The sequence below is a fragment of the Heliconius melpomene genome, chromosome 18 (assembly GCF_056956725.1).
Source record: "Heliconius melpomene rosina isolate 202511_hmr_F chromosome 18, ASM5695672v1, whole genome shotgun sequence".
Classification (NCBI taxonomy): domain Eukaryota; kingdom Metazoa; phylum Arthropoda; class Insecta; order Lepidoptera; family Nymphalidae; genus Heliconius; species Heliconius melpomene.
Window position 1 is genome coordinate 2,485,838 of NC_140406.1, and position 19,885 is coordinate 2,505,722.

The window sequence follows — 19,885 nt, forward strand, 5'->3', positions numbered from 1 at the left end:
TTGTTGAAATAATAAGCTTCACACTTCATTGTAGTTGCGTGATAACGTCAAAACTTTCGTTCAATCTGAATACATATGACTACTTGTCTTGAGGCCAGCCGTGGCGCAGTGGCTCAAATGTGTGACTGTAAACGTGACAGGCTGTGGGTTTCGTTTTCCTGTAGTTAGAGAAAATGAATTATTTAATATTTTAATTTTTTCGCTCTGGTATCGAGTCAATTGCGCGGGTTGAGTTCCGCCACTCAATACGCAATGCTTCCAGAATTGGATGGGAATTAGGGAGTGGAGTGTCTTAACATTACTTCCCCCTACTGCCTACCCTGCTACATGCAAGATATAGCATGAATGTGAAATAAAAGAAATTAAATAAACACTTATCTTTCATACAGCCTAATGACTATGAAGTATACCATAAGTCCACGCCTTCAAATAATTTTAGATAATTGCATGGGATACAGCCACGGGCCCTTTCTGTTACAAAACACTTACGATTGCCAAATATAAGTGGGTAATAGGTAAACACGTGGTCCTCGCGTGCGGAGCGCGTGGGAGACGCCCCGAGGTGTCGCGAAACGTTCATTCAATTTAGATCACTTGCCGTTTAGGCCATATGCGTATGTGGAATTTTGTTAGTCTGGTAGTCCGTGGGAAGTGTATATTTTTATTTGGAGAGGAAAGATTTTAAGAATTCGCATTTTGGTGTTTTTTTATATTGAGATCATTGATTTTTTTTAGCTTTACGATGTATCCCACGCTTAGCACCCTACAAACAGGGAACCTAGGAGCTGGATACACTGTCACTCAATGGCGCTTAGTATATAATAAACAAATAATTTACGAAATGGTTTTCAATGTTCCAAGTTTTCTTCTACAGTCAAATTTTAAACAGATTATTGGCTATATAAAAAACTAACGGCCCGCTCGCGGTTTCACCCGCATGAACTATGTTATTATTAATTTCTGTCTCCAAGACCACGTCCTAGTGACGTCTATGCAAAATTTGAGACTTCTAGCATCTGTAGTAACGAAGTTTCATACAAACTTTCGACCCCAAAAACAACCCCTTAGAAGTCGAATATTGCAAATTCTCGTCTTAGCGAGCACCTACATCCTATAAGTAACTCCTATGCAAAATTTGAGATTCCTAGCACATGTAGTTTCTGAGATTTCGTGATGAGTGAGTGACCTTTCGATTTTATATATATATAACAACACAAAAATTTCACAATGGAAATAATTCACGCGAAACAACCTACACTACAACTGTAGTCTGTAACCAATACCGTTGATGCCACATCTAAATATATTATAATGTTTCTAATCTCCTTTGCCCATAAATCTGCACTATAAATGGAATTACAAGACATATTAAACCTCAGCTCACACTTTACGCTATTCAATGGCGATTTAGAATATCTTTAGCCCGAAGGAACCAGACTGGATATTCTACTGTCTAACATAGTGCCTTGTGTAGTAAATCTAAATACTATAACTGTAATCTCGTGGCGACTAAACGCTGATACTAATAAAGCAATAAATGAACAGCAATCGACGCATTTCACTTCTATATGCCATTTACAGTCGACAGTGTTCTGAGCTCTGTAATTTGTGAGTCGCCAATATTCTATGCTTCAAGTTGGTAAATAGTTTTTTTTTCAGCTTCACGCTGTATCCCGCATGTAGCAGGGTAGGCAGAGGGAGCCTAGTGTTGTTACACTCCGCTCACCATTTTCCACCAAATTCTGGAGGCATTGCGTGTTGAATGGCGGAACTAAACCCCGAGCTTTGTCTCGACACTAGAGCGAAGAAGTGAAAATATTCAATATTTCATTTCTTCGATTGGAAATCGAACCACAACCCGTCAGGTTTACAGTCACACGCTTGTGTTCCTGATTCTTTATTGATAAATGAATTGAACGGTCAAAGTAGCGTATGGAAAAACAGGTAAGGCTAATAGTTTCTAATAGCATAAGCGGCGATTCCATACGGCCGTGTAATAAATCACGGGAGCCACCCATCGTGGCCGATGTGGGTCGACCGCAAATCCGCTTGGAGATGCACCTCGTCTCTCATAAATACAGCATAACAGACTGACATTGTTGAAACTGTGTCAGTGGAAATACAAAGGAAGGTCCGTTTTATTATCTTCACTTATATAATTTGGAGAAATTTTGCAAATCCTCAAGTTTTACGATTTTTTGGCATAGCAGATTGGAGTACCTAATGTCGAGACACTACGTTCTTCGAAATAGCCACAATAGCCTCAAGAAAACTTTTTTATAACTAATATAATGTGAAATTTCTAAACATTGTGAATCTTTTACGATGTCTACATATTTTATAGGTGATTTGTGTTAGGGACACTTTCAGAATTTATAGAGTTCAGCAGCAGCGTGTCTCCACCTAACATAGTTACATACAAATGCGGCGTCTATATTTCTTGATGGCGACTGTGAAATCGAGTGAAGGGTCCCAGTGGTTTACTTTTGTTGAAAAGATCGATTTCACCTTATAGATTGAGTACTTTATATATATATGGGTAAATTTTATGTCTCGTTTTCAGAATGTATAAGTATGTCAATATACTATACAGGCCTTTATACAACACAAACTTATAATATGACTATTATGTATTTGTGTAGAAGTCGTGGCGTAAAATCAGCTGTGGGTTCGATTTCCTCTCGTGGAAATTAAATATTTAATATTTTTATTTCTTTGCTCTGGTGACGAGGCAAAGCCCGGCATTGACTTCCGCAACTCAACACGCGATGCCTCCAGAATGTGTTGTAAACGTACGTGGTACGGAGTGTATTAACACAAGATTAAATATAATTATGTTTCCATATTAATTAAAAATGTAAGTGTCAATAATCTAGTAGTGGTAATTGAAAGTAAATTCGTCTTATTAATATATTTAAACTTTCAACAGCCATTATTATCTTCGTACGTGGATATGAGTAGAACATGTTAAATCGCAGAACGCAAACTATGATTACTTGCGACTACGAACACTTTCAACGTAACTCTAATGCTACGATTGATACTAGGGCTTGCACTATATTTATTGCTGGTTAAATTTAAATTTAAAAAGTGAGGCCAGTCGCGGCGCTGAGGCACAAGCACGTGACTGTAAACTCAATAGGTTGTGGGGGTCTTTTTTCACTCGAGGCAATGTAATATTGTCATTTCTTCTTCTTCTTTAGTTGACTTGAGCCGAATTCTGGAAGCGTTGCTTATTATGTGTCGGCACTGGTTCTCTTTGCCTGCGATGTTATGTGTGTGATATAGAGTCAACCTAAAACATAAAACATTTAAAGTTTAATATGAATATGTAAACTTTATAAGAAAGTAGTAACTTCTATGTTCTTCTATGTCGTTAATTATGTTAAAGTTTACGCTTTTCCTACAGAACGTTTTAGTTTTGTATAAAATCTATAATAAAACTTTTTATTTGAAATTCAAATTGAAATTTTATTATTATCAAGGAAAGTGGGCAAAAAATCAATAATTCTATTCAGTGGCAGAGTAGCAGGGCAACCCTAAGAACTGTCACTGCTTACCTATTCATTAGTGTCTACGGAACCAGACTGCAATCCACGTCAGGTTATGATGTGAAATGACCGTGTAAACATGTTTATATTTTGCATTACTGCTTTATAATTGTATATTATATCATAGTTAGTTTGTTTGAATTATATAATAGTAATAATTTCAAATTTTATGTTCAAAATTGATTAGAAATTGCAGCAATTCTATATCTCTATAAATCTTATCAAAGTTAGGAACCTAATTTTTTGGTAAGCACTACTAAACTTTACCATAATATGTATAAATTTTAATATTTGAGATTTAAGGCCAAAGAGAGGCCATGAGTTTTCATGTAAATGAAATTTTCACCTTAAGACAGATAAAGACATGTACTAGACCGAGTATGAATGTTTAAAATTATACGTTATTTGTGTTTTCTTCGTGTATTATTACTATATGAATACAAAAACAAACACTGTATTATATGGATTATTGTAATCTTAGATAATACAATTATTTTCTCATAGCGGTCATTAAACTGTGTGTTGAATGTAAATATTTTTAAGCTGCTATGATATTTAAAAATATTTTAATAAATTACCACGACAATAGAGGACAATCGTGGCGGATACATACAAGTGTGCGATTGTAAATGTGACAGGCCGTGGTTTTAATTCCCAGTCAAACAAATAAACATATTTTTATTTCCACCTGTGATAACGAAACAAAAACACGGGGTTGGGTTCCGCCACTGCACACGCAATGTCTCAATAATTTGGCGGAACGGAATGTCTTAATGAGAAACGATGTCTTAACATTAGGTTCTCAGATCTTATAATATTCGCATTTTTAACCTCATATTATTTCGTCTCTGTATAAAAATAAAAATGTATACTCCACTTAAACAAATAAATTCCTGAAAAGTTACAAAAATATCTTTGTAATATATTAATTTATTTGTATGCATAGTTTAATATTTATAAAATTTATGCTATGTATAATACATATTTATATGGCCCGGTATACCTTACTAGAAAGAAAATAATGGATTCCCCCGAGGATCGAACCCACAACCATACCATATATAGTCACACGCCGCTCCCAATACGCCGCGACGGCCTCAGAAATGTATTATAGTAAAATTAAATACCAATAGACGTTATATTTGTAGTAATACGCTTTCACCTATGAAATGATCTAGATTTACAAGCATCTGCAATAACCCAGGCTTTCACACGGATAACCTACTAATGTGCGAGTTGTTTACTCTACGTGGATATGTATTTGCTACTGGGGAATGTGTTGCGATATCTAAGAATCTCATCATATATTATTTATTTTTTAATAATCTCTCGTATTAATTACATTTGCTATCAAAATTTCATCCAAGACCATCGAAGTAGAATAGTGACTGACTGTAAATAGGGGAAAATATTTTATTTCCTTGCTGAATTCTTCTTTCTTTCATTTTCTTCTTTCATTTATTCTTTCAAGACAAAATGCGGAATTCTGCCACTCAACAGGCAATATCTCAAATTTGGCCAGAAAACGGACAATAGAGTGTCTCAACTCTAAGCTTTCTTTTCCTAGTCAGTTGTAATTGGAATAAAATCTAAAAGCTCATATATATTTCTTGTTTTTATATGATTTTATATATTTAAAACATCCTTTAATAAATTTTGAAATGTTAAGAATTAAAAAATATTACAATTACTACAAATATATAAGAAGAAATGTAAATTATATTTACACCTATATATACGTATGTATTAAACTTACATATTAAATATTGCATATAAATGTAAATTGAAAGATTTGCACTCAACGTAATTTACATCTTTTATCGATAGCGCGTACGGGAGGCAAAGCAAAGAAATATTACTATTGGACTTAATAATTACTCGTTATCTAATGCGAATCTCAATCATTCCGTTCGCACTGAACTAATGTAACTATTAATAAATGCTACTTTCTTGTTTATTAGCGTTCGAAAGTAATTATTTACTTCTTTATCCTTATTTGGGTAAAAGGAATTACCTCAGCATAATTTGTCTGGGTAAATAAATTCTTTTCCGCGTAGCTATATACTAGATTCTTTTAATAATATTCTATACTAGATTCTTTCAAGGCACATGTTCTTAACGGCTTGCTTTTAGCATTCGACTCTCATTTCACGTTAAGTGATATAACAGAATTTTTGTTCAGCTTTGAGTTCTAGTAGGTAGGTAGAATTCCTTATTAAATAACTCCATATTTAATAAATTTTAGTGTCTCTAATTCGTTCAGAAAGCGGAAAAAGTAGTGTCTTAACACTCAGTTTATTTAATCGTAAAACTATTAATATACAATAAAAATTATATTTTACACTAATCCCAAAATCCCCCACTATATTTAAATATCTTAAAGTCTAGCCTAGGTGTTTCACCTCGCTAAGAGATTAAAAGATGATCGATCATCAGCTGATACAAACCACCTCCACGGTCAGCTAATTACACAGACGTTTACTGATTTTAACATTAATCTAAGCTTAGCTGGCCATCGCTACTTATTAGACTAGAAAATTGCTTTTTGCTGTTATTTATCAATATCCATTAAGCTCGTTGACTGTAAGTACCAAAGCAAATTGTAATGAAATGTTAATGAAAGGTAATAAGTATTAGTATGTAATTTTAACTTTAATGTGCGACGGTTTAAGCTGCTATGTCTATAGTATGGTAGGTAGGTACGTTTGTTCATTATATATATTTTGATGTTTAGTTACTCAGAATATACTGTCTTTTGGTGAACAGGTTCGTTTGTATGAACTGTTCTCGATAATGAATGAGGAAGTAAATGTCATTTTTTAATATTTTGTAATATAAATCTAACTAAAATATAGTAATAACCCTAACTAAAGCATTGTTTTTGGGACTTCCCTCTTGACATTTGACTCTGATATATTATGCATATTTTTACCATTTTTACCAAGTCAGAAGACAGGTCTTGCTTCTTTATTTTATGGATCTTTCGCTTGCTCATAATAGTTATAATCTTAAATTTACTAATCTTACCTATACTTTACGCTACGCCAAGCACAGAACTAATAGTTAAGTAGCGTATCATTATTAATCGATTTTCTTAGTAAGCAACCATTTAAATTAAAAACGACCAATGAGCTTTTTACATTAAAAGCTCTTAATAAGTTAAGCTCTAAATACTATAAAAAACTCAATATTACTTCTTCAATTCGTTCTAAGGAAAAATTGAAAATTATTCAATTGGCGACGCTACCAGCTTTGAGGTAAAAAACTGAATAACTGTTGTAATCAGCAAGGTCGCTAACTGTGTTGTAACACTAGTACTGTAGCGGTTCTACCTTTTTCAATCTCATCCCGGTTTTTGTAGCACATTCTTGCCTAGAAAAAGTTTTCTTAGAACTTTGTTTTCCTTTCGATAAATTTATAATCTATTAAAGTGTATAAATAAGAGCAATTCTTTATTTATTATTTATTCCTATTATTTCTTTTTTTTATTAAAAATTATAACTGTGCAAAAAGTATGAATGTTTGTTTCAATTTCACTCAAAATATTTTTAAAAGGATTTAAATGAAACTTTTCAGTAATATAGCCTACACGTCAGAATAACGCATAAGCCACAATTTATCTAAATTTAAGCAGGCGAAGCCGCGTTCGGATCGCAAGCATAGAATATGTGTGCTCATTATTAATGAAATGACGTTTGTTATTCAGTCTTTTTTTAAAATTATAAGCTATTAACTACTCTTTAATTATTTGAATATACACCGCAACCCTATACACGCTTATATACTAACTTAAGGAAAATGTATCAAGACAAGCTGTTCTCTCAATTATTTCAATTCTTTAATTATTTCAATTTTTTACATGAAGGACAATAATAAAAAAAGAAATTATGAACCAAAAGTGAAAAGGTTACTTAATTTAAAGCACGGGTATATTATAGCTTATTTCCTTTTAAAACTTCTACAATATATATGTACAAAAAATCAAGTAGTAAGTAATTAGCATTAGCTCGAGGGCCATCACATCCATACTTTTGCAGTGCGCGGTGCAATCTCAGTTTTTTGTTTCGACATTCCTATCTCATTTTGTTCGACATCGGTGACTGCAAGATATTTCTTTTTTAACGAATCTCGTCATTCCGCTTCATTGATTTCTTTACGACTTTTAAAGCTCCGAAGCCTTTTGTAGGAAATTCATTGAATATTATCACTCTTAAAAGTCTGCGTCTTGTTTATTATTATCCATTTTCGACGGTCAAATGCGCATTTTTAAATGTTAAAAACGAATAAAAAAACATTTTACTGTAATTGGATTTACAAGAACAAATTTATAGTGGGGTAAAAGTTGCAAAATAATTACCCACTACGTATATATTTTGTAAGTTTTCGATACATATCCAAAAGCTTTCTTTAATTAAATTGATTAAATTAATTATAAAGGAAACGGTATTATTGTTATTTAAGGTACTTTTTTATATATAACACTGTTATCTGATGATAAAATTTTGCAAAATAAGAAAAAACAATAATATACTCCGTTAATCGACCCTGTTTCAATGTTTTTGACTTTCAAAAAGCTTTCTTTAAAAAAAAACAAGAAAATTAAATTAATAGAACTTTTCATGTTTTTTTGAAATTTAAGCATATTGTTTTTTCTTTTTTATAAGTATAGTTAATATATGAATGCCTCCAATTATTAATATGTATCCCGCACAGTTCGGTAACCTAGTGTTAAGACACTCCGTTCCCCATTTTCTGCCGAATACTGAAGGAATTACTTGTTGGCGGAGCTCAAGCGCGCTTTGCCTCGACACTAGAGCGGAGAATGGAAAATGTTAGATATTTAATTTCCTGGAGGGGTTCTCGAGTCACGCACTTTTGTAGAACACAAGACATGAAAAATACAAAAAAATCTAATCTGTCAAGTTTTATAACGTTTGTCAACCAGCTACAATATACCATTGTTTTAATCTTCGTAACACATTTAAATTTCTACAACTTTACAAGCCATATTATTATTAATCACACAACAGTTATAGGCATTTCATTGAATCGAATTAGAAAGTAGGTATCGATGCACAAAATAGAATAGGAACGGGATATAAATCTTTAATTAGTAATTAATTGTCAGTAAAGTTGTTCAAATGCGACTGACCGTTAAATTTTATTAGACTGCGAATAATTAACTTGTTCGTGCTCGTTTTATTGTTGTTGTATATTATGTTGACCTGTTTCAACATTTTTATTATTCGGGTAAATCTTAAACGATATTACATTTGTATGTCAAATAGGAAATAATGTCATAAATCAAGTAACAAGGATCATTTTTCATATATCTAATATATTTCTAACTAAAGTAAAAAGGGACGGTAATTTAGGGTGCCTCTGCCTACTTTGCTGAATGCAAGATACAGCGTGAAGCTGAAAAAAAATAGATTTTTAATGATTGTTCATTATTAATATTTAGTTATCTTCGTCAAAAATATATTTTCTAAGAATTTAACAAAACAGGCAAATTTCATTATTTCGTGATTGCCACAGAGCTTTTAAGATTCCGAACTCACTTTATATCTATAATGTTTTGATTCCGACGAATATAGATTTCGACCTCACCTTATGTCAATCGATTTATCTAAATTATAAAATATGGAATTGGTAAGTTTTCTTCAAATTAATTAAGATTAGTTTTTGATTAACATATGAACAAAATTATATATATAAAATTATCTAAGAAATTGCGTAACACAAAAATAACGAAAAGCTTTGTTAACATACAAACTCGATATAAACGAGCCTGTCAGATGTACTAAGCACCGGAACTAAAGTAAATTATGCAACAAAATGATTGACTTGAGACCAAATGATATAAATTCTGGACTTGCATAACACCCTGTATATACTGTAACTTGTACTGGTACGGTCAAAAGTGTAAAACATTTATCTTGATTACTAGCTTGTCTAAACACTGACGTTATTATGTATAATAAATTTGAACTGGATTGATTGGAATGACTGAGATATTTTATACATTAAATAAATTACTTACTTAGTTGTGATTAAAATTTTAAATTTATTTCTTTAATAAATGTGATTGGCATTCCTATTTTTTTTTTGTTTTGGTATTTTAATTTTTACTGTTTATTTGTCGTGAAATATTAAGTAAAAATAAAGTTTTGTAGTATTCAAATAAATATAACATTGTAACACAAGTTTAAAAATCTTGCGTTACATTTTTTTTTCTCTTCTATTTCATATTAAAGTATGATAATAATACTTCTAATTAAAAATTACATTTTTGTTTTAAAAATAAATGAGCGATATCGCTCATTTTTTTAACAATGACATAATCCCAACAAATCTCGGCCACTCTTACACTAATTTAATATTTTTTATGTTTAATATTTGTAATTTATATTAGAATCGTTATCGCTACACAATTTAACCTTAATCAGTGAACTCATTAGCTTTTAAAAATATTATATTCCGTTTTTTCTAATCTGCTTGTATATCTTAATTGTGATTATTTAAAAATGTGAATTAAAACAATGGCTGAATTATGTTAATAATGCAACACAAATTGATCATAACGTTATTGTATCTAATTTGTCCAAAATGAATATGATACGCTTATTGCAACAGATGAGGCCGATGCATAACGCATAACTAATCAGGTTGTATGTATCACATTGTCGAATGTCATTTAATTTTCCCATTTATTTAATTTTATATATTTTTGTGAATTAAAATACTAATTATTAATTGTAATACTAATAATATATCAAAGCTATATATTTGGAGCTCTAAATTTTTTTATATACCCCTCTGCTTACCTTGTGAAAAACCATTAAACATATGAATATTGTTGATGTAAATATTTGGAATTTTATAAGTTATGTCTTTAACTCATAGCTTCTGTAAAATAAACAAATTAAATAATAAACTCTACCTTTTACACCCAAGGGATTACGCACCAATTGTAAACTAAAATAATATTATTCCAAGTATTTTTTAAACAAGACGCATACTCGTATAGTAAATGCGACCTTTCCACAGTGACATTTCGTTGCGTCGCTGCGTACGAAATGCCGAATCCGTGCCGCTCCGCAGATATCGTTGCGAGATAACTATTAGTTTAAATTTCTGTAACGAAAATCATTATATTATATACGACTGACAAAAATAATGCTAGCTTGCTCAATTCACTCGATTTATATGTAGTGTAGTCTGTAAGTAAAACAAGATGTGAAGATTGATAATGTCAACATACAACTTTTGCTTAATAATAAGTATATTTTAATTATATTGAAAATGCTTAAAATAAACGCAAGTAAAGAAAGAGACCAGCAATGCTAGCTATTTTTTGATTGTTTCCTTTTGAGGTGGTTTTTGTCCCCAATTTGACATAAGATTATCAACTTTACAGTTTTAAATCTGTGACCTCTTTATGTCCGCTCTTATGTAAAATTTAATATTCCACTCCTATTATAGCTATATTTATAGCTTAAAAGAAATTACTTAATCTTTTTTTATTATTATTATTAAAAAATGTAACGTGTAATGGATTAGAGTAAGAATCGCCGTATGTTGAATTAACAATCGTGAATTAACAAGGCGTTTGGAGGCCGCGAAACAAAGAATGGCGGAAACAATTAATATTTTTATTAAATTATTTTTAACGTTATCTGCTTGTTAATGATGACCTTAAACAATAGCAATTTATTAAAAATAATAATGAAATATTAGATTTTAAAAGATTTCCTAATATATTAACATATATTTTGTATTATTTCCAGGGCAAATCGGTAATTCGCCCGATCGCGTTCAAGCCACTTGGCGGGCGTCTGTCTGCTGGCGGGGAACGGTATGGGTCCACACCGGTGCTGGCCAGTCGACCTCCCTCGCTTATGGCATTGACATATGGAAGTAAGTATGCGTACTTCATTTTTTAGCTTCACGCTGTATCCCGCTCGTAGCAGGATAGGCAGAGGAGACCTGGAAATCAAGTGTTAAGACATTCCGTTCCTCACCTTCTTTCTTTCTTTCGTCGTTGAATCAGGTTTCAACGCCGAAAGACTGGAGTTTTAAAATATTTAATTTTTTCGAGTTCAAATCGAACCCACGACCTATATAATACAACTAGTGGGCCCGGACGCGGCTACGCCCGCGTAAATATAAGCCTAAATAACTAAAATAAGTTAAAAAATAATATTAAGTGGAAATTTATTATTAGAAAAAATATCTGAGTAACCGAAATGAACAAACAAAAGAAGTAAAATTACCTAAAGTTTGCCGTGCGCGCGTCCTAATCATTTTTCTATATTAAATAATTATTAGTTTTTGCGAACAATATTAAATAAAATCCCAAACGATTAACATGACGATATTTTAAGTGCATAACATCGGTATAGACAACAGAACTGAGATGAATTAATTATAAGCAGCAAATAATTAAATAAAAATTAACAGTAATTCGAAAATATATAAAAATTTACTAATCCATCAAAGTCATCTACCCGTTCGCGTCGGTCATACTATACCACTCGTAGGCTAGGTCATTTGGAACCAGTGACATCTTAATTATTTATTAGAATGTTATACAGTAAACCATAATTTCAATCTAGATGAAATGCTAAAAGTGACTATTATATTTATTTTCATAAAGATGAATATCAAATTATAGAAATCATCTAATTTTTGTTAATGTATACAAATCTATATCGGCGCGCGCCATGTACGCGTTAAGCAAACTCACTTTGGGTGACGTTTTCTTAAAACAACAAACTTTGCAAGCCGTTGCTTAGCAACGCGTAGCGACGATTGTTATTAACATGGCGGAATAAATTGCTTGTCAAATTAATTATTTTAATATATTGGTATATATCAAAAATATTACAAATATGAGAAAAAAAAAAGTATCCTATGTTCATCCCGGGACCCTCAAGTATCTCTATATGAGTATTTTATCACAATTAAATTAGCGGTTTGGCCCTGATTGCGTAAAGGACAGACAGACAGACAGAGTTACTTTCGAATTTATAATATAGGTATGGATAAGAAAGAAAAAACTATGAATATATTAGTAATTTACCTTAATGTAGATTATTCAGTAAACGTTCAAGTCATTTGGCATTTGATTTAATGCGGACGAGGATAGGCATCCATCTGCGCTGGCTGGTTGCCTATCATTGTTAATGATTTTGTATGCCAATGTGAATACATTACATATTGACGTTTATAGTAATATTTATGTTTGGATAGATCCTTATTATCGTTTTATATATATTATATTGAATTTCTGTGCCAATACAAATAATACCGTCTCGAACAAATGAAGCTCTGGTAAAATAAAGGGGCATTGAGTTCTGTTACTCAACACACTCACAACACTCATGACACACACACTCAACACACTATATTTCTGATGGAACCTGAAAAAAGCTGAAAAGCTAAAGTTGCAAGCTGATGAAAATACATTTGTTCTTAGAGTACATTTTCACTTAATATTGTTATTATGGTTATAATCACAATATTTATTTTTTATCTACAATATATTTTCGCTTAGGTTCGTCGGACGTACGCGAGGCTCGCTGGTGTGGGTCCCCACAGCCCGCGTCGCTGTCCTCATTGCCGCCTCCCACGCTGTCCGTTCCGCTACACCAGCGACATCACTCTGCTATCGTGTGAGTATTCATTTTTATGTATAATATTGTATAATAATATTATTAATCTTTTGATACAATATTCTATTGGCATTCTTATATTGTACAAATATTTCGATTGAATTACGAATGTGAAAATATAATTTTGAACTCGGTACAAACTTGGAAGATCGATTATATTTAAATTATTCCGCTTTTCTCGCTCCGCTAAAGCTTACTGTAGAGTTCCGCTACGTATTACGCGGTATGTCAAAATTGAGCAAAAAGTGTAGTGTAGTAGTGTGGTAGGCTACCTGGTGTGTTAACTCTCTTAACAAATTCGCTTAGATTATGCCATTATAATTTAAATATACCAGTTTTCCTTTGAAATATTGCATATAATATAAATATAACTTAATTTTATGCCAATATATTTGTTTTGATGACTTATATTTCTTTTCTAACATATATTTCTAAGATAAAACAAAATACTTAATTACTTTAAACATCTTAAATAATATTTATATATCTAATAATGTTATTTACGTACATCTCTATGTACAAAATCATGGTGGAAAATTTATGACATACGCTCGAAGTCAGACTGCGTTTGCGTCGTCTGCGTGCGCAATGATTCATTGTTCAACCAAATTTACATGAAGGGATTATACGTATACAGTCCGCCAAATCTAAGCATCTTCTAACTTCTAATATTATAAATTAAAGAAATAGAATAAAGTTATAAGTTGCATAGGTATATAACATATAAACTTGTATATGTGCGCAGAGGCATGGTGTCTGACTATCAACGCGACGTTCATGGATTCAATTCCCGTGAGTCCCGTTTGGGTAAAGGACCTATTATCATTTCCTAGTTCTGGTAAGACGACGAAGTTGCAGTTCAAGTTTGCAGTTCCGCTACTCAACTTGCAATATTTACAAAATTGGTCGAAAGATGAAGAGGAAGGTATCTTAGCAGTAGGTTCCACTGTCTACTCCAGAATGAATGAATTTATATTTTATACCTTTCTGAATAACTGTTTAGGATAATTCTTATTATACACGTATCTAAATATTTGAATAAAATTTCAATATACAACTGTTTAACGTGTTTTGTATTAAAATTATATTTTCAAGAAGGAAGCGCGTACAAATAATAACATAACATCTCAGTTCTCACGGCTATGAGCTAAAGGCATTGTAAACTCGCGAAACAAATGCTCTTGGCGTCAGAACTGACATATAAAATACTTGAACGTACGTGCTTTTACAGTTTTATAGTAGCAATGTTAACCTGTAGCCTTGCGTGTGACTCAGATTAACTGGGACAAAAATAAACGTGAAACAACAAGCTTACTTACTTATGAATGAAACTTGGTGTCAATGGATTGTGTAATTTACTTTTCTTTATTTCTTTATGTTAGTAAAAAATTTGTTTAATTTGCCAATAATTTATTAGAGGAGTGGGTCTACGTTGTTTAAGTAAAACAAGAATTAAAAGTGATTTAAAAAATAGCCCGCTTTAAATATCTGATAATTGAAAAAGAACAAGTTTCCAGAAGTGTGTGGGTAGTCGTATTTTAAAAAACTACTGACCTGATTTTAATGAAAGTTGAGTGGTTCCTTAAATTAGAATATACGAGTATATGATTTTAATCGAAAAGGATAATCTAGATATGACATTTAGTTTCTCGGCAATATGACATTCATACAAGTCCATCTGATAATCTTCTGTTTTAAGTCTGATCAGAAAGCTTTTTGTGGTATTTGAACCCACAATCATTGTTCACGGAAAATAATATTATCGCCTCCACTTTCATATTATATACGGTAATTTTTCTACAAATACTACGAAAAAATAGTATTTGAGTGGATAAAACATAGTACCTATTAATCAAAATGTAATCTTCAATGTACGTCATGTTGCACATAATGGATATTCGCAACGATAGATGCTTATTAAGTATGAAATGGGCCATAACTGGTCCATCAACGTCTCCCGCGTAACGAGAACTGAGATGTAGTGCGGTCGTTACAGGTATAATAGATAATCTAAGGCCAACTAATAAAGGCCACTAGTGGCGCAAGTGCATATGCGTGTGACTGTAAACGTATATGGTTGTGAGTTCGATTCACACTCGAGGAAATTAAATATTTAATACTTTCATTTATTCGCTCCGGTGTTGAGACTCCTCTACTCGAAGTGTCCTAATGAGAACGACGCGTCTAAACACTAAGTTCCCAGGTTCACACTGTCTACCCTGCTGTGTGTTATTCTAATGCCTAAAATAAGAAACCCTAAAAAAATTCTAAATTACATATCATTTATAATTGTTATTAAATATAATAAAGTTAGTATTTTTATTCTTAAATTAATTCTGCCCAGCAATATATAAGTTGTCTTTTAAATTTTTCAACCTTTTAACTAACAGTCACCACGCTCGGAACGCCATAATAAAAAGAACGGAACCAACAGTATTGTCAAAACTCATACATATTATAAAAAAATATATTATATACATAAATTAATCTTTTAACATACTTTAAATCTAAGATTGTCAAACAAATTCCTATATAAAAGCCGCAAAGCACATTGTGAATCCCAAGTAGGTCATATATAAGTATTCCTGTGAAGTTTCAACTACCGAAATTATTCTTAACGAAACCTCTACAATCCCACGCCTTAAATGGATATAGAATGATAAGAATGGCGGCCGTCGTAGCACAGTGGCCAGTTACTGTGACGGTTGTGTGTTTGATTCCCATTTGAGGGAACGAATTGTTTAAATTTTTTTTATTTCCTCTTGTAACAAGGTAACGCCTCAATACGCAATGTACCGAAATTTGGCGTAAAATGGCGAACGGAGTGTCTTAACATTAGGTTCCCTCTCTCTGCCTACCCTATAGGATATAGCAGGTAGCTAAAAAAAGAATAGAGTTACCAGTCAAATCGTCACAGACAGCGATTGCACGGCATATATTGGTTACCGGGAACTTAACGCGTGTGTCGGAATGTCGTCCGCACATTTTGTACGGAATTAATATTGATTAGACATAATATTATTATACTTTGAATCGCATAGTTTAGTCGTTGTTGTATTCAATTTTGTTGGCAAGTTAAGTAGATTATATGTAAAATACTATCATGGGGTTAAATCTCAAGAAAAATCTTCATTATAAAGACTGTATTATTACGAAGGAGCTGTAGTTTCCTTCGTTTGATTGATATATATACTGTAAAGTTAACGCTTTGAAATATGGCAAAAAGAGGTAGCATTGGCTACTCTGCGTACCGTGCCTATTATATATTTTATTGGAATATAAATAGAATATAAGCTATATAAGCTTTTTTAACAGATTGATTCAATAATCTATAAACTGATTGATTATAGAAATTACACAGAAAATTTATGATAATCGTTCTTTTCATTCATCACCACTTATGTGCTACATATGTATATCTATATGATAGCGTTGTCATTGGTGACATCATCCAAATTCCCACTAGAGTGTGTAATAGACTGTGATGATGATATAAAGTGTGATTTATATTTATTTGCTATGTTATTTTAATGATTAAAATTTTAGTTTCATTTTGACAGACGAATATTTTTATATCGATTTTATATCTTAAACGATTTTATGTGATGGCCGTAAAAATGTCACTATTTATTAAACAATAATATAAAGTATCATCGAATATCATGTATCAAAATATTTTGAATATTAAAATAAAATTTCAATGAAAATCAATTTGATTAATATCTGACAGTTAAATTGTTAGGCCATTGTAGTGTTATTGTTGTTGTTAGTGTCTTACGGAACTAAACAGAAAATAGGGGGCAACGTGACATTATTAGAGTCAATCTTGTCAAAGTACTTGATTTATATCTACGTCCTATAAAGCACTGGTCCAAACATACTCTATGAATAGGCATAGATTTTTGTCACGTTAATAAACTATGAAGAAAGTAGCAAATCTTACTATTGATTTACAATCTGTATTGTCCCAGTTTGTAACAAGTATCATAAAACACTACCAAACCAGTCAATTTCCATAATTGCTTAGAGGAATATTGAGCATTAATCCTACTTACTCAAGTCGTCTACTGTAAATCTCACCTATACTTATCCAATTTTGAGATGAAATGGACAATTATGCGATTATGTCGAGCGCACCGTGACAGCCTTTATGCAATTTATTGCACTTGGGAAATCTAGCTTCAAAACAATTCTGCCAAGGTTTCGTTCTAGTTTGTTTAGTTTATGGTTTATTTGTAGAGATTAACAATTGTTTTCAATAAAAGATGATTGGACAATAAGATAATAGTAATCAAGTTAGTTTAAAAATATTATGATTGAAAGTAAAATTGATATGTCATGAGGACTCACTTTTAGATGCGGGAATCATTTGGACAGATGTTGTACTCAAATACTTCTTCAGTCTGATTAGGCAAAAATTTTGATTTATTCTGGGTTAAAAGGCCACATAGAGGAGAACGAAGTATTTTGTTACTAGACTCTTTTAAATTTCTCTAAAAAAATCAGGAAATATTAAAAGAAAAAATAATCCCACACTTTTGTGTGGATTAAATGAAAAAGGCAAGAAATTACATCAGAACCTTTTCAAATTTTGTAAGAATATAACGCAATGATAAAATATAATGCTGTAACATAGAAGAGCACCTAATGAGTGGTTTGCGGTAGTAACACTTTGGTAAAAACGATTGACATTTACGTAACTTTTGAAATGTAATTCAGTAAGCCTTTTATGTAGTGGAACTTGTGTAGATTGCGATTTAAATACTTTATACAATATATAAAAAAAAAATCTTGAGTAGATATTAATTAGACTTCTTTTTCTTATCTTTCTCGTTTCGCAGGGTGCTTTTTACTCGTAGTTGTGCACAAATCTATATTGTATGATAGATTTATTTTTGCAAATACGAAAATAATGTTTTAAAAATATGTTAACAACTTATAAATAGATAGATACCTAGATACCGTAGAAGTTTTTTTGATTCAACTTAAACTTTTTATTGGTATAACTTCATCTGTATATATTTTAAATGAAAAAAAAAAATCTTAAACTTAATCTGAATCTACGACTTCCCACCCCGTATAACATATTAAAAGAATTAACAAATAAAACAAACCACCCACGTGTCAATGACTAGGGCAATTATTAGTCGTTTAATTAAAATGATTAGTGCTCGTCTGCTCGTACTCGACTCTCGCGCGCGCGTTTGTGAATGGACGCCCGCGCCGGTGGTGGTAATATGACGCTGTGTAGACATGTAAAACACTTTCGTTTTGTTTCGTTGGTAAAGAAAATAAGTGGCAGATTCCATTTTTTTTATATATTTAAGTTAGAAAGAAAATATATTGGATGTGGATTAATTTTTAAGACTGTAAATGCTACTTATACATTATACTTTTCAAAATCAAATCAAATTAGCTTCACGCTGTATGCCGCACACAGCAGGGTAGACAGAGGGAACCTAGTGTTAAGACACTCCGTTCCCCACTTTCTTGCGAATTCTGGAGGCATGTTGGCGTGTTGAGTAGCAGAACTCAACGCTGCGCTTTGCCTCGACACCAGAGCGAAGAAATGGAAATATAAATTTATATATTAGTTCGAAAAGAGATCACTTCATCCTGTTTACGACAGTAACACAATTAGTAACTGCGACTATGCTTTGAATATAAAAAAGGTAAATAAAATTGCAGTAATGACACATACAATCCACATGCAAAATTCTTGTGACTAATACTAAAAGTTATTTATAAATCCCAAAGCACACATGCGATTTAATGAGTAAATTCCTTATTCGGTGACATCGTAAAGAAACTGAGTTTTCCTTCAGAAAGTCGATTTCAAATTAACTATCATTAAGCAATTATTAGAGCAGCCAGCTAATTCGAAGTACGACAATTATTTTAATAGATGCGCCGTCTTAGCGGCCCGATACGGCACGCGCGCGCATTCACACATAGAGCATTGCGTGGTTACGTCGCTTCAAACGTACATACAGTTGCTATATTTTAACGTGTTTTTTTATTTGAAAACACAGTTTTTTTAAAGTAGAAGTAGTGAAATGTATGATATATTGGATTTGTAGCAGTGTTTGTGATTTTGTGATGTGATTTTTGATATTTTTTTGGACTATTACAATGTATAGGTGAGTTTCGTAGATTTAATGGTTTTATATTGTCTAATTATTAAGCATTTATGCTATTCTTCTTAATTTTCACTTAATTATAAATAGATTAATTTATTTATGAAATTACTAGCAAAATCTGTATTCCTTTTGAGGATCATTGAAAGAATAGGGGAGGTCCTCCGCGGGAGGGCTGTGACTCATCGCCGCATACCCTGTGCCCTTCTGTTTATATTGATTCTCTCTATTTTCATTATTAAGAAAACTTAAATCATATTAGTTTTCTCCCCGATATTAACATTGTAAGCTTAAATTCTTATACGATATGTCCATTTGTAGAGACATAGCTACGCGTTAGGCACGAAAAAATAATTATAATGGCTTTCACGTGACAATGCTACAGTGAGCACGACGTCTGTTAGTATATTTTCAACTTTACTACCATCGCGTTAGAGATTTGTCAAAGTTGTAAGTCATTCTGCATGTAGAGACAATAGTGGACAATACACGATATCATTCATGTTAATATTTATATGTA

At 32.0% G+C, this 19,885-nt stretch overlaps 1 protein-coding gene across 6 annotated transcripts in view; it reads left to right on the forward strand.

The window, feature by feature from the left end:
• LOC146529164 (uncharacterized) overlaps nt 1-19,885 on the forward strand; it is a 90,234-nt gene that overhangs the window by 58,489 nt on the left and 11,860 nt on the right. For all 6 annotated transcript variants that reach the window (XM_085201630.1, XM_085201631.1, XM_085201632.1 and 3 more), the window contains 2 exons: nt 11,342-11,471; nt 13,111-13,228. In XM_085201630.1, coding sequence (XP_085057756.1) covers nt 11,342-11,471; nt 13,111-13,228 — 248 coding nt within the window. The remainder of the gene's footprint in view (nt 1-11,341; nt 11,472-13,110; nt 13,229-19,885) is intronic.